We start from the raw sequence: 15,412 nt of genomic DNA, 5'->3' as shown, positions 1-15,412 counted from the left end.
AAATCATCATTGCCCATATGAAAAAAATCAACAAAGCACATGAAAAATATTAAAAATGATTTATTTATGTGATCCTAAGAAAGCAAAATATTATACAATGTTCATCCTAAATTTAAATAAATCAATCAATAATTAACACAAGCAGTGCATGAATCTCAACCAATGTAGAATCCTAAGATGAATTCAATGAATGAAACTGCATTGTACAGTTAAAAAGAAAAAATTTCTATAATTCAAAACAATCTCTACATCTAACTTAACCAACCCACAAAATAAAATTCCATCCCAAGTATTAAACAAACTTTCTTAAATTAAACAAGAGAAACTAATCCCACTTGACAATCAGATAAATATGAACGGGACGGCTTTCTTACTGCTTCTTAAAACAACTTTTTAGTATAAAAATTTATTTTTTTACTAAAAAGTTGCTTTAAGTTACAACAACAACAACAACATCAAGCCTTTATCCCACTACGTGGGGTCGGCTACATGAATCCTTTTTCTCCATTGTGTCCTATTAAAAGTCAAATTCTCGTAGTGAGAACATCCATGACTAAAGCAAAAAGATATGGGCTTTAAGTTAAGAAGCAGTAAAAAAAACTATTTCAAACGAAGCCAAAATTAAGACAGTTTAACTCAATTGAGAAACAAGAAATTTGATTGAATAAAATGACAACCTATATTTAGGAGAGAGTAACATTTCTTTAACATAGATAAGATTTTTCTCAAATCTAAGAAGAAGAAGAAGAAGAGAACTAGCCAGCTCCTCCCTATTTCCACCACTGGCTTAACTTGATCTCACTGCAATTCTATTAATTGGCTTTGGTAGAACCATTGTCAACCCTTAAGCATATTAAAATTCAGGCATATCTAATTCAGCTAAGACCATCATCAGTTTACCTCTACTTTATAAATAAAAAATCCAGAGTTAACTTTCACTGAAGCGATGTATATCAGAAAAATCAAGAACTATGCTATTTTTTATTTGCAAGGAACAATATTCACAATGACTAATGATGTCCCTTAAAAATGCTAATCATTAGGTTAATAAGATGATAAGCTGAAGGTCACCTTCCTAGTCCCACTCCTACTTCGCTCTCAGCATCTTATCACACCTTCAAGCACCATTTGAATCTTTCAACTTTGTGTTTTTTTCCTGCAAAAATCTTCGATTAAATAAGCTTCAAGTTGAAATCCGAGCAAAAGAATCATGAAAATATAATTCATAAGTTGAGTTTGAATTTGTAAGGCAAACAGACCACTCTTTTATTGGAAGTTATAACATTTTAACAGAAGTGCAACTACAAAGAAAATCTGAAAAAGGCAGGCCATCAAAGTAAGACTTATTAGTTATGATTAAATATTAAACTTTTGGTCAAGATAAGTATCAAAGTCATAGTATTTACTTGGAGATGAGTACAATTTATAATTTGATTCCCATATATTGCATTCATTTCTAAATAAATCTAATGTTTGTGAAATCCATCTGAACAAATTTAGTCAGTATATCCTACCTCAAAATTTTCAATTCTCAATTGTTTTCATACTCAAATAATAGCTTGAGGCATGAGCAGCCCCGCAGATAAAAAACTAAGAGCTACAACAATTTAAAGAGCTTCTGGTTACAAAAGGCAAGTTGCAGGCTCCAATTATTTGCACCATGTGGCTTGAAATATATCTTAATAGAATTTTAAATACATAGGCACATGCTATCATTCACTGGTTTCTCACGCATGACATAAAAATCAAAAACAAAAAGTTAGTAGAAGACATATTCATATAAGTAAGAATAGTTTTGGACCACGGTTCTCTCTCTCCTTTGAAGATACAACTTCATTTCCCTCTTTCTAGATTACTCGAGTTCTATTTCAAGATTAATTAATTTGCATAATGCCACTTAACGAAGATATAGAAGTAAACTCCTTGTCTGACCTTTGCACTATTTTAGTTCACGGCTCCAATGGTTAAATTTGAATAAAACTCAATTTGAAGAACGGTAAAATTTGTAAAATCCAACATGTATTGGATGTAGTTAAAAACCATATTGATTTCAAATTCCAGGAATTTCTTCAAAACTTACTCAAACATAATGATTTCATTTTCACATAAAAAGAGAGTGAACCCGAACTCATAATTTTCAAAAGCATATTTTATGCCTGCAAGCAACCAAATGAACCTTTATCTAATAGTTATTCCCACGCCAGTCTAACATTAAAGATTTCTATTAACAATAGTTAACAAGTTTTTGCAATATATTGGAGCAGGTTTTAGGTTTTAATCCTTGAATCATATTGGCCTTTCCTACCGGCTTGAGTTATTGTTTTGTCTATGAAATGCTCAGTATGATGTATGTGAATTTACATCATGGTTGGAAACCAAATAGATTTGCACATGAGAGGGAGTTGTTAGAATGTAAAGTTATTCATGAACTAAAATGTAACAGGTCAAGTAGGAACTGTATTAAGAAGCTCTAGCAGTGAATGCACTGAGATGCCTTTAGCAGTGAAGCCGTGCCATATCAAACCCATGTAAAGAACATAATTGAAGCCAATTGCAATAAATACTCGGAATAATTTTGTCAAAATCTTTTGGAATTAAGTAGTTGGAATAGACAAAATTATAAGCGATACAATACACTAACTAAACTTACTTTTGGCATCATATCAATGGGTTACAAAAGGGATTTTTCCTATCGTGTTCCATCCAAGTGCACTTGAGATCAAGGTCTTTTGGCATTCAACCCATTTATGGGCTTCTTTAACACATTGAAACACTTAACTAACATAGTAAATGCGAAATGCCCATTAAAATTGACGTTATTTGTGGCCCTTGTATCAAATATATATATGTATAGAAACATGTGTAAGTAAGCCTTTAAATTGGTCTGGTCGGGTTATGCCTGATCTAAACCATGATACAATCCAATTAAAGAAAAATGGGCAATGATTCCTATAGCTGGCATCATTTGTGGGCCGAATCAACTCACTTTGTTTAACCCGCCAGCTGCTTGCACTTTGCACGGCTGCAAGGAGGAACCTGATTCCTGAATCCCATGGCAGTCTGGACTCCTGGAACTCAAAACTCACACTACTTATCCATCTCTATAGCTCTTCTTTCTTAGTCATCCCCATAAAAGACGAGCTCACCAGATCTCCTGGCCAGGCTTAAGAGATGAAAATTCAACAACACACCGGGATCATAAGCAATTTCCGTCCAATCACATCTTTCATTGCTCCTAATGCATTGAGGCTTTAGCACATCTTCCAGTGTTCCTCATCATGCCTCTGAGATCTATTCATCTTCCTAAAAATTTGTCTAAATTTTTTCAGGAAGTCTATGATTGCATGCTCTAAAGATTTATGGACCGTCAATTAAAAGCAAAACTTACAGGAATCTCAATCCACAAGTTATTGGTAGGCCATCCACCCTTCTTTCTTATGCAGTGGTCATGTTTTCTTGAATCTCTTTGAACTATTATATTAAGGCTTCGTTTGAGACAGTTTTTTTACTATTTCTTAAAGCAGCTTTTTAGTACAAAATTTTTAATTTTGTACTAGAAAGCAACTTTAAGAAGCAATAAGAAAGTCGTCCCAAACGAAGCCTAAATAAATTCTCCAATTGGATTGCATATGAAATTTTTTGCTAGCTCAAATATCCATATCATCATTTGTGATGGCTTAGCTGCACCTCGTTTTCTTCATCCTTTTCTTATTCCTTCTCATCCTTTATTTTTGAAATATGACATCTTTAGTTATTCTAATTTACATCCATAAATGCAAGATATTATGTAGTCTACATGAGTTTCAATAATTATGGCTAATATATATACAATTAGCTCTAACTTGTTGCATAGCTTGAAAATTTTAAATGGATTCAGAGCATTCGTAAACATTTGTTAGTTATTCTAAATTAGAAACATGAGGTCAAATAATTTTCTTTGACAATGTTTCTTCTTGAATAAACTGACAATCAAATTTGTCGTGTTTTGTTCTTTTACCAAAATGATGATTACTAGTAATGTCTAAGATCATAAGTTGAAAAGTTTGAAAACTAATTTACTCAAAAAGGATCTTAATTCACATCATCTCACGTGTAAAATGTATCATGACATTATAGTCGCTCTCATCACTTGATCTTGCAACCACCATTTGCATCTTGCTCTTACATGTAACCAAATTGTCTCCAATAAAAATTTAGTATTTGGATGTGTATTTCCTATCATCAAAAAAGCAACAAAATATTCAACATCAGAGAAGTCCTCCACATTAAGATGTTCATTATTTTTATATAAAAGTTGTTTTTCTCGTGAATTCTTGATGTATCTACAAATACATAGAACAACTTCTCATTATTCTTACGTAGGAGTTTGTATGTGTTAACTTATAACTCCAACAACAATGTCAACAAATGATATATTTGATTTAATGATAGTAAGGTAAACTAATTTTCCAACCAGTCATCAATAATGAAACATCTTCCAACAACTCCTTATATGTAATTTTTTAAGTGGATTGGTTTGCAACCTAATATATTAATTTCTTCAAAAAGGTTAGTTGCATAATTCCTTTTGGAAGAATGACACTCATTTTTTAAGGCAAACTCAATGCTAAAAAAGTTTTTGGATCAATGTAACATTTAGATTTTTATATCAAATCATGAGAATAAATATGGCTGATAATTGCCAAGATTAATCTCAAAAAAAAAACTCCTAGGAAGGTGTGCCAAGTTGTCTTGGCCTGACGACCAAATTAGGACTGAAAAAATCTAAAGGTTTATAATGCAATGATTGTTTTGCAAAAAATTCTTTGTTCCAGAGTATATTCAAGAGTATCTCCGATTGAGTGACCTTTTTTTTCATAAAAATCCATAAATCCTTTGAAAGACTCGAAAAGTTTATTGCTTCCGAAATTAATCATATCTTAGTGAGAGGAAAAGTGGTGGCCTCATTATTTCCCATATATAGCAGTCAGAAACTCCCATTCAAAAGGAAACTCGAGACAAAGTGTTGTTAGGCTACCAAAGTGCCAAAAGATCACCAAGACATAAAACACTTTCATTCTTCCCCTTCCTTTCACATGAAAACCTTACAATCATTTACTAGCATGAGGGTCTGCACTTCACAATCATATGTAACTTTCTTAAAAAAATGGGGAGATTATTTTTCAATCATTTTCTCTTTTCTCGTGCAATCAACTCAAAATGTCCTTGCATGTCCTTTTTTGCAAACATTTTTCTTGAAGACCAATTGTTGGAGAAGAGAACTACAACAAGATACCATGGCACCTAGGTGCTTTACAAAATCAACAAGAAAAGGAAGATGACCTACGATGCCAAATAGTGTAATTTGGAGAGAGAATCAACTATGTTCCCTAGCCTTCAACTTGATTCACACAAGTGAACACCTCTTAAATACAGGACATATGATTTAGGAGATCAAAAGATTTTCCAATATCTTACAGAGAATGATAACTAAAACATTCCTAAAAAGATTGGGATGTCATTCAAGGAATACATAAAACCGAGAGGAATCGGTGTAGACCGAAAGTATTTCAAATTTTCTAAGGAAAAGCTTGTATTGAGAGGAGTTGCCAAGAGCTACAAAATTACTTACCAAATGACTTGATTTTGAGCAAACAATTATTAGCCTAGCTCCAATTGTCCACGTCAACATAAGTATTAGCTAAACATGTTTAATTCTAACTGAGCTAGAATTCGACTCAATTGCTCGAGGTCGGTTGGAAAGCTCGAGCTTAACTCGATTGTTGAGCTCAATTTCTTAGTTTTTTTTTTAATTATTTTCTTAGAATTTTTTTTTATGTATAATTAGGTTTCGTTTGGGACTATGATGCACCGACACTTCTCCTCAAAGAGGCGTGCAGTGTCCGACACCGTGTCCAACACGACACTCGTCTGACACTCCTCCGACACGTGTCGGACACGCCGAAAACGTGTCCGATTAAAAAATATTAAAAACAAATTGGACACGCGTATCTTAAATATTTTATAATTTTTTTTTAAATATAATTTCTTATATTTGGCGAGATTTAAACAAAATTTCTTATTTCCTATCCACAACACCAAATCAACGTCTGCATTTAATACACATTCATCGAATATTCTCATTTTAATTTATCTTTGGCAGTGAAGGTATTTTCATCTCCTCTCTTTTTGCACAATTACAAATCTTTCTCTTGTTGAACCAGAGTTGAAAGCAGTGATATTCAATGATAATGATATTGAAGGCCAAAAACAAAAAGATAGATGATCTGTTCCGCTGTATTTTGATGTTATAGTAGCTTTGTGTGTCTGTTTCTGTGTATAATGCTTGGAAGAAAGTTCTGAAACAAATTCCAAAGCCAGATACTGGAATCAGTTCAGTCAGTTTCAGTCTGGCCCACGACCCGATGCGAGCGGGATCCGTCCCGGTCGGGTTGGGTCGTGACATAGTGGACCCAAGCAAGTAATGTAATAAGTGTTTAGGGGGGAAATTTGAATTATTAGTTTAGGGGGGTAATTTGAATTATTAAGTGTTTAGGGGGGAAATTTGAATTGGGGGGTTGTTTGGGATTTTGTTTCTCCTTCTAATTTAATTAGGTGCTAGGGATAGAATGAGGGTTTCAGATTGAATTTGAAAAGCAGTTTGAGATCTAGGGTTTGTATTCTTGGGCTCTAGGCTTGGCTAGGGATTTGAAGAGCTGTTTCTTCCTCTCGAATTGAAGAAACTTGTATCGTTTGTTGTTTTCTTTCATCTATTACTGGATTTCCCCATTGTTTCTCTCATATTTCCCTGTTTTCCTAAGAAAAGTTGTTATTTGTTGTTTGACTGCTGTAAATAGCAGTTATCATCACTGTTTTCCACTCAATCTTGTTAGGTTTGCTTGCGAACTCAAGTATTACCCTTAGGGTTACTTGGGAACTCATGTACTTCCTATCAAGAGCTTACGAGTCGAACCAAGTAGAGCTTGAGCTCGTTTAATATACAAGCTCGAGTATAGGCTCGAGCTTGAACTTGTGACTCGATAAGCTTGACTCGTAAGCTAGTTAGCGAGTCGAGCTCGAGCCAGCTCGCGAGCTAGCTCGGCTCACTTATAACCCTAATCTAGCTCGGGAGTAGGATCGAGATTGTAACTAAAATCAAGGGGAGGTTGAGCTATGAGCTGAAAAGAGGTGAGAGGGTTCAGGACGATAATGGCTAGGGTTAGGACTTAGGAATAATCCCAATTTGATATGACATTGAAGGAGAAGATATTTATATCTTATTCAATAGGAGGTCCCCTTATTTAACATAATGTTCAAAGCTACTATGAAATAAACATAATCCATTAATAAAAAATTGAAAACTTGCCTGAAAATAGAGCTTATTATTTGACATAGGTAGTCTCTACATTTATAGTTATCTTCATCATCATTTTCCAATTATTTGTGACCAGCTTATGAATGAATTCTCCATTTTCATTCTTTCTTTTTCCTTGTTAAATGAAATTTTAAATCTAATTTACACACTTTTTTTGTACAATTGATACCCATATAAGCTCTAGTCTAGCCATTTTCTTTTATAAAATGCCATGTTAATTATATATATCAGCCCTCTTGGTGCATCTTATGCAATCCATCTGCCCAAATCACAAGTCTACTTTTAATTATTTCATCTGCAACTCGTGTATTCTCAACCTTTCTCAAATAGAAAGGTTTCTCATTGTATTCTGTTGACCTCGTTTTCCGCTCGAGTACCCTCGAGCAGCTTCAATTGATCTAGTTGAATTTCGTCGGGCCCGATTCGAGTTCGAATTGACTCGAATTTAGTCGAATCAGGCTCGAGCGTATTCAATTAAACTCAATTAATCCGTTTTGGTCATATCTTGTCCCATTTGGTTTAAGATTGATCGTTATTACTTCATACAATTAATTTCGCTGCGCCGGCTCGAACCCGCACCGACTCGAATTGACTCAAATCTTGGACTCGAGTTTAATCTAATTTAACCGAATTAGACTTGAATTAGCTCAATTTAATCACATTCAAATCCATTTGACTTTCCAAAGAATTTGAATTCACTTCCTTAAATCAGGAAATTCCTTCAACGGTTGTGATTTAACGAAATCCCCTTTTTCAGCCGAAATCTCGCGTCTCAGGCGATAGTCTGCGGTTCGAGCAGACCTCGTGCAGTGATCGAAGCCGTTTGAGGAATTTTCGAGGGCTGGAGCGCGAAGACGAAAAGAGGCGGGCTTCCTCTTGCGGCAACGAACTCAATTTATTCGGAACGAGGCTTTCAGCTCCGGTATTCTTCCTCACGCCTACTTCCCCCTGAATCCTCTCTTTCTCCCGGGCGAACTCTCTCTCTCGGCATTCTCCCACTCCCGCGCCCCCTCTCTCCGACTCGCCAGCTCTCCTTCTCCGTTCGGATCAAACCCCAGGACCCGTGCTCCCTCCGATCGGAACCCGAGCGGGAAGCCCGTTGCCCCCTTCCTCCGTCTCTCCTCTGTCCGGACCGAAACCGGAGAGTCTCCTACTCTCGGACCGACCCCAGCCAGAACCGAGCTCGACGGTAGCCGAACCCGACATCCCTCCGACGTTCCTCCCCATCTCTGCCCTGTTCGCACAGACTCGACGGACCGACCCCAGTCAAGGCCGAACGCCTCGACGCCAGCCTCGCTCCCTGCGTCCTCCTCCGTTCGTACGACCAGTAGCGACGCTGGGAGTTTGCCGAACTCCTCTTTGTAAGTCTTCTTCTTCTCTTTTCTTCCTCCTCCTCCTATTCTTTCCCTCTTCCCCTTGCCCACCTTCTTTTCCTTATCCAGCTAGTATTTCTTCACCTGTTGGAATTAGCTTGGCAACAAAAACCATTCCCTATCATCTCTTATTTGTTTAGTTTTATCTATTTGAGTATCAAGTGATGTGTGATGTTTGAGTTCTTTTGAAGCATAACGATAGTTGTTGCTAGACAGAGATAATTTTTGCATGATTCAAGAGTGAGTAGCCATGTGATTCATGCTATGTCTTTTAGAAGCCTTAGGCGTGATTGGTACCAAGTCTTATAGAGTTATTTTGTCTCTTTTCTAAAGATGCATGCCAAGTGCTTGGTAAAATGCCTTTAAGGAATTTTTGTGAAGTTTTGTGAGTAACTCATAGAATATGTGAAGCTACCTAATTAAAATTGGGCGAGCATTCTCCTCTATTTGCTCTTTTGCAAGTTTATGCATCTTCTTCTTTGCTGTAGACATTTCCTTGATAAATTTTATTGAACCTTTTCTCTAAGCTTGCAATGGTGGTCAACTTGGAAAGCTATGTTGTTCTTTTACTAAAATATATGTTTGAAGTTACTTAATCAAGTATTTGGTGAAGTCTTGTCTTTTGCATTGTTGGTATGACTATTTAGTGTATTAGATAATTATGATTCTCTGTGAATAAAAAAAAAGGAAAGGGAGCAAGAGTAGAGCTTCTTTCCTCTTATGGTTGAGTATAGTAGAAGTTTGATTTCCATGTCATATTATTTGCTTAGCTTCATATTATTGCATTTTAATTGTTTGGTGAAATGTGTTTATAGATGTCATGAGAAATTTTGTTCTTTCTCTTGTGATTTTGCTAAATCTTATATGAAATGATGTCATCATTATTGAAAGCTTACGGAAGACTTTAAATATGAAGAACATTTACTAGCATTTCGTGGAGAGTTTAATTAGAATTTCAAGTCGTAGATTCATGTTCTTGTTTCTATATACATGTTTTGAAAGTTGATTGGTTCTCATGAGATGGTTGTATATCTTGTTTTGGTTTATAAGCTTATTCACCCAAGCAAAATTTTCATGTTAATACCATTCTTGTGAAAAATCGGAAAGTTTGTTGTAAAGAAGAAATTTTGGTTGGTTCAAGTTTCTTTTACTTCTTACTTTAAATGACTATGTTTTCATGCTCGTTTTGAAAATCTTGTTGGAATAGAAAGCAATGGGGCTTGTTGTAGATTAGAAAAGGTTGGATTTTCTTCCTTTTTTTTTATGCACCTCAGGTATAGGTTCTGCATAAACCCAAAATGTGATATTACTTATTGATGGTTGGAATATTTTCTTGAAAGTTGAGGAGGTACGGTCGCGTCGAATCCTCTTTATTATCTTATTTACGTTAAGTAAAATAAAAATATATTTGATTGGAAATATGCATATGAGGATTTCCTTCTAATAAAAAAAATCTGGGAAGATTTTTCTTAAATCTAATCACATGGCTTTGAGAGAGAAATGGTTACCTTATTTCTTCAAAAACAAAATATAGCAAGGAGTTGATTTGTTGTACATGGTATTGCATGAAGGAGCATGTGTTTTGAATATCAAATATTTGCACCAAGGTTTGACACAATAAGTATTTAAGTTCTTGATTGAGTGAATCTTTTATTGCCTTTTTTTTGCCATTTTCTTTTATAAAATGCCATGTTAATTATATATATCAGCCCTCTTGGTGCATCTTATGCAATCCATCTGCCCAAATCACAAGTCTACTTTTAATTATTTCATCTGCAACTCGTGTATTCTCAACCTTTCTCAAATAGAAAGGTTTCTCATTGTATTCTTTTTAGTTTTAGCACATAAAAATATAAACATTCTAATTTCTAATGTCAATGACTACATTATTGCCCAATACTATGATCCTACAGTGAGTATCCACATTTATATTGACAATAAAAAGCAGGCACTCAAGATCCTGTCAAATGCTTAGAAACGAATTTTCATAAAAAAAAAGGCTTAGGAACGAGTCTGCAGTTGATCAAGTAAACCATCTTTCTTGCGCTAAAACGCCCAAAGTAGTTTTTATAAAGCTAGTTGTTGCAGTATGGGTAAAATGAACAGAATATATGAGGCAACACAAGCTAGAAAAGTAATCATTAGCAGGAAATGGAATGGCTTAGGCTGTCAAAAACACAAGATATTGGGAAGTCTTCTAGTTTTCATGATGATCAAATCTCTTGCTAAGCCTGCATTGTTTGACTTTAACCAACATCAAGTAAGTATACAAGAAAATCGTATGTACCCTATAATAATTTAACAAATAGCACATGGAAAGTCAAGCTTATCTTGGTAGAAATAGATATCATTTAGTCCACATAATTTCTAAACGATCAATCTTAAGCTTGATATCAATTACAAGACAAAGTATCATATTGATAATACTCTATCTCAAACCTATGCACTCAGGCACATTCCTGTATACAACTTTTCATAATTAGATATTCCTATGCCAAATAAGACCTTTATGGTAATAATACCGTTATAAAAGGAATATCCATACATTTTCATCATCAATATGTAAGCTCTCCTCATTAGCATTAGCATAGCCTTAACCCAACTACTTGGATCAACTCCAAAAAAAACACTCTTCTCCATTCATTTATGTATGAGGGTTACATGGAGTATTAAATTTAGTGTATCAAGACTTTAGTTACAACCATATTCACATTAATTCTATCTGCTCATCCAGTTGATGTATCCACTCTTCTTCTTACACGCCAAATACAAATCGTACAAATGATTGGCTTGGTAGGCTAGGTGTATTGCAGTCACAAATAAAGGTCTACAGCTATCAATATAAAACCTTGATATCAGAACTCAAAAATAGGAAAATACAAGAATCTGTAACTTTCTCTAATCTCTATTAACTCCAACTTGATGGCATGCAAAGCAAAACAAAGCAGAACGCGAGTCAGTAGAATTTAATGCTAGTCCAAGAATAATTGAAGCGTTTCAAGAAAATAGACTTCCTACCTAGCAACTCCAAAAGGAAGGGTCCTTGTGCTGCTCAAGTTATCAATTTAACTCTACTCTTCAATCAAGTATTGAGAATTAATTGGCTCTCCCTCCTAATTACATTGACAAAGGTAACGAATATCTCCCATCCCTTTTCCTTGCAAGCTTTCTCTGTCTAGAAAATCTCAGGTACGTTGGAAGAAGAATGGCAACACATATAACTATAGCAGCGAGCCTAAAACACTTGAAATAGAGCGACATGTAGGAAGATATTATGATGAAGCAAAAGAACAAGGCAAATATCAGAGCCACAACAACATCCTTCCTGCAAAACAACATAAATTTAATAAATCAGCAGTTAATCAATATTAGGCAATTTTATTATTTAATATCAATTATACATTAAAGCATCCACATAGACAAGTTAACAAATTATCCTCACAAAAAAATAATAAAGAGAGGTCCTATTACAAATGCAAAGTTCACATTCCTGATCCTCCAAAAATAAAATATAAGGATAATTTGATAGGCAATGATGCGTTATTACTGAATTTCAGTCATTTGAATTATTGAATTTTTTTAAATATTAATACATAAATGAAATTTAAGTCCACCATTTATGACATCTAAATATCAGGCCAATCTTTCAACATCTAAATATCAGGCCACCTAAGAGCTAAAACAAAAGAAAACAAATGTTATTGGACAGAACATTCTTATATAAATAAAACTTTAATCTAGTAACAATACTATCTATGTAATATTAAACCATATAGTCTCATGATTTGATCTTGGTTGCAAAGAAGTTAAAACTTTTTAAGTAGAGTGATAACTTTAAAGAAAAACCCTAATAAATCTGTCTCTCTGATGCCATAATTGCTACATAGCTTGTGTAGATTTTAATGAAAATAGTTCATTGTACACCTCAATTCGCTTAGGCCAAGTCCAAGAATAGTAAGCCAACAAGGAGGTGTCCTCAACATATCAAACTCAGCCTACGTTTAGGACGGCTTTCTTACTGCTTCTTAAAGCAGCTTTCTAGTACAATTTTTTTTTCTACTAGAAAGCTGATTCTTAAAGCGAAAAAAAAAAAAAAGTCATCCCAAACGAAGCCTCATTCTAGTAAACTTGCCAGAGCTATTCAAGCAAGTATACTCGGCCCCGTGGGTCCACTAAGCAAAGCTACCAAGTTATGTGCTCAACTCGACTAAGAGTACTTGGCCTTAGAGCCAACTAAGCAAGCCACCAGAGCTTGACTACTTGCCAAACTCGCCTTAGGACCCAAGACACTCCATAGAGCTACTCATAGAATTCGACCAACCAAGATGAACTCGGACAACAACTTCACTTTGATAGTTCTTTATTTGAAAATTGCTAATACATATTAAGCTAGCAGTATCTAAATTTATAACAAGTCTTTATTAGACCTCATTAGACAGTTAGCTCATTTTCTTTAAATATAGTATTTCTATAGTACTAAGCCTCAATCCTCACCTATAAATAAGGGCCAACATGGCAAGCTAAAAGGACATTAAATCATTATCTCAAGCCCTAAGTAATAAGAAGTCTTAGGGCATCTTCAACCGAACTCCAAACACATGAATAACGTCGCTCGCTAGCTCCAGCCGAACGGCAAAATTTCCGATACTTGGTTGAGGGTGAACAGTGCAACGCCAATATTGGAGATGAATCGCACCATTTTTTAGCTTCATTGCATTTTGCAGCGAAAAATGAGATTTTTGGTTGGAGATGCCCTTAGGCTCTTTTAGAGAGATTACACGTTGCAAAATGCAATGAAGCTAAAAAATGGAGTGATTCATCTTCAATGGAACTCCATTTTGCGCTCTTTCTCCTCTTTCGGGCATTTCTTCGGCAAATCTGGTAGAGAGAAAAATAATGCATATTGGCGTTGCACTGTTCACCCGCAATCAAATACCGGAAATTTTGTCGTTCAACTGGAGCTAGCGAGTGACGTCATTCATGTGTTTGGAGTTCAGTTGGAGATGCCCTTAGAGTTCTTTTAAACCCCCTCCCTTTTATCCTCCCTCTTTCCAGTCATTCTTAATACCAAGATTTGGTGTTATCCAATATACAGACAAATTTAGATGCAACACTCATGACTGCAGTCAGAAAAGTATAGAAGAATTTCTGCATGATTTTTTTTTTCGAAAATGAAATCGAGATGGGGCATGGCAGTAAAGGCAACATTCATGCATCAACAGTATATTTGAAAGAAACTCCCACAAGATAAACTCAGAAGAAATTCTGAAAATTCGTGCTTTGACAATTGATAAAAAAGAATTGAAGAGGACCGATTCTTGATCTGGGGCTTGGGAGAAAAAATCAACAGAGCGGCCCACTTGCTCTGGGATCCGATCTGGTACTTCCTCAACTCCTCCACCAGCTTCGATCGCGTTATCATCCCTACGACTCCCCTCGCCGGAGAGCCACCGCTTAACCGGCCGATCTCTGGAAGAACAGGGCAACACCCAAAAAAATTCGAAAAAATAAAAAAAAGGATGTACTCGTTGTGCTTGCTCGCGGAGGAACTAATGCAATTTTCTAAACTCGCTTCTTTAAGACATCCGATTTGATGCCGCAGAATCAGGTTTAGTTTGTGAGGACTTTCTTACAGCAATAATATAGCTATTTTTAAGAAGAAATAGCATCTCAAACAAGATTAATTATTTTATGAAATGCAGAAAATCGTCTTGAGATCAATCAAAATACGTCAAAGTCATCTTTGTGCTTGGTGCCATGGCTCGGTACTGTGGCTCGATATCGCGGCTCGATACCGCTAACGTGACGAATTCTAGATAGTCTTTGGACGACGTTATGTGTAAGGTCTGCTCACAATAATTTGTCCTCAAACAAAGTCTCAAATAGTAAATGATAATGGACTATTTTAAGAGTGTTATTCACTACTACAAATAACAATTTCCTATAAATAAAAATATTTAACAAAAATAATTTTTTTTTATGAAATACATTCTCAATAAAAAAATATTTAAATTATCCTTAATCAATTTCCAAAAAAAAATCATATTAATCAAATAATAAACTTGCAGTTGATGATTAAAAGTCCAAAATGATAATATAAATGATTTTTTTTAAAAAAAAAGGAGCAAGTGTTTAATTTAAATTAGGAATAAGAGCAAAGTATTAAAAAAAATTTTAAAAGAAGCAAATTAGTCAAACAGAATGATGTTTTTCACTGAATGCACCAAACTCTTTGACTTATTTAGTATAAACCAAACAGTTTGGCGCATTCCATTGAATGCCCTCTTTAGTATGCATGGCGCGTTGCTATAATTCTGTGAAATTTAGTTTAACTAATTAGGGGGCATGCGAGGTGAATGCGCCAATTTGTTTGGCTTGTTTGCTCCGTTTTAAATTTTAAAACTCACATGCTCCTGCCAGTAAAAATATATATTATACATGCTCCTTCTTAAAAAAAATCCTAATATAAACTACTTTCTTAATTAAATGTTAGATTTTCAAAGAATATAATATGAGATTTATAATTTCTTATATTGTTTAATTTTGTATTATTGTTAATATTAATGAGAAAATAAATTAATGATTGTGGATTTGTAATCAACCCAAAAAAACATTTGTTTGATATCATTTTCTTCATCTCTTCATATAAACAAAGGTTTATGTATATATATATATATATATATAT

At 34.7% G+C, this 15,412-nt stretch overlaps 1 protein-coding gene across 4 annotated transcripts; it reads right to left on the bottom strand.

Annotated features, from left to right (window-relative positions):
• Window positions 1-874: 874 nt before the first annotated feature.
• LOC110114065 lies at window positions 875-14,326 on the bottom strand. Of its 4 annotated transcripts, none has more exons than XR_003702615.1 (3): window positions 14,040-14,325; window positions 11,746-12,052; window positions 875-1,166 (listed from the first exon to the last, which is right to left on the bottom strand). XR_003702615.1 is itself a non-coding variant. In XM_020846818.1 (2 exons), exons 1-2 carry the CDS (start codon window positions 14,147-14,149, stop codon window positions 11,845-11,847), a joined length of 318 nt encoding a protein of 105 aa, XP_020702477.1. In that variant the 5' UTR covers window positions 14,150-14,321; the 3' UTR covers window positions 11,745-11,844. The 4 variants fall into 4 exon arrangements, 1 of the variants encoding a protein (XP_020702477.1); XR_002305216.2 differs by having other exon boundaries at window positions 875-1,156; window positions 14,040-14,322; XR_003702616.1 differs by lacking the exon at window positions 875-1,166 and adding an exon at window positions 11,347-11,645 and having other exon boundaries at window positions 14,040-14,326.
• Window positions 14,327-15,412: the final 1,086 nt, after the last annotated feature.

This window comes from Dendrobium catenatum, unplaced genomic scaffold, assembly GCF_001605985.2.
Source record: "Dendrobium catenatum unplaced genomic scaffold, ASM160598v2 fragScaff_scaffold_1408, whole genome shotgun sequence".
NCBI lineage: Eukaryota > Viridiplantae > Streptophyta > Magnoliopsida > Asparagales > Orchidaceae > Dendrobium > Dendrobium catenatum.
The sequence above is the reverse complement of the archived record's forward strand: the minus strand, read 5'-3'. Positions and strand labels throughout refer to the sequence as shown.

What these genes read in the sequence shown, in the direction of transcription:
- LOC110114065 (XM_020846818.1), bottom strand. Translation starts at nt 14,149, where the DNA reads ATGATAACGCGATCGAAGCTGGTGGAGGAGTTGAGGAAGTACCAGATC. An exon ending in AAGCCCCAGATCAAGAATCG is followed by an intron (nt 12,053 to 14,039) that starts GTCCTCTTCAAT and finishes GTTGTTTTGCAG; the next exon opens with GAAGGATGTTGTTGTGGCTC.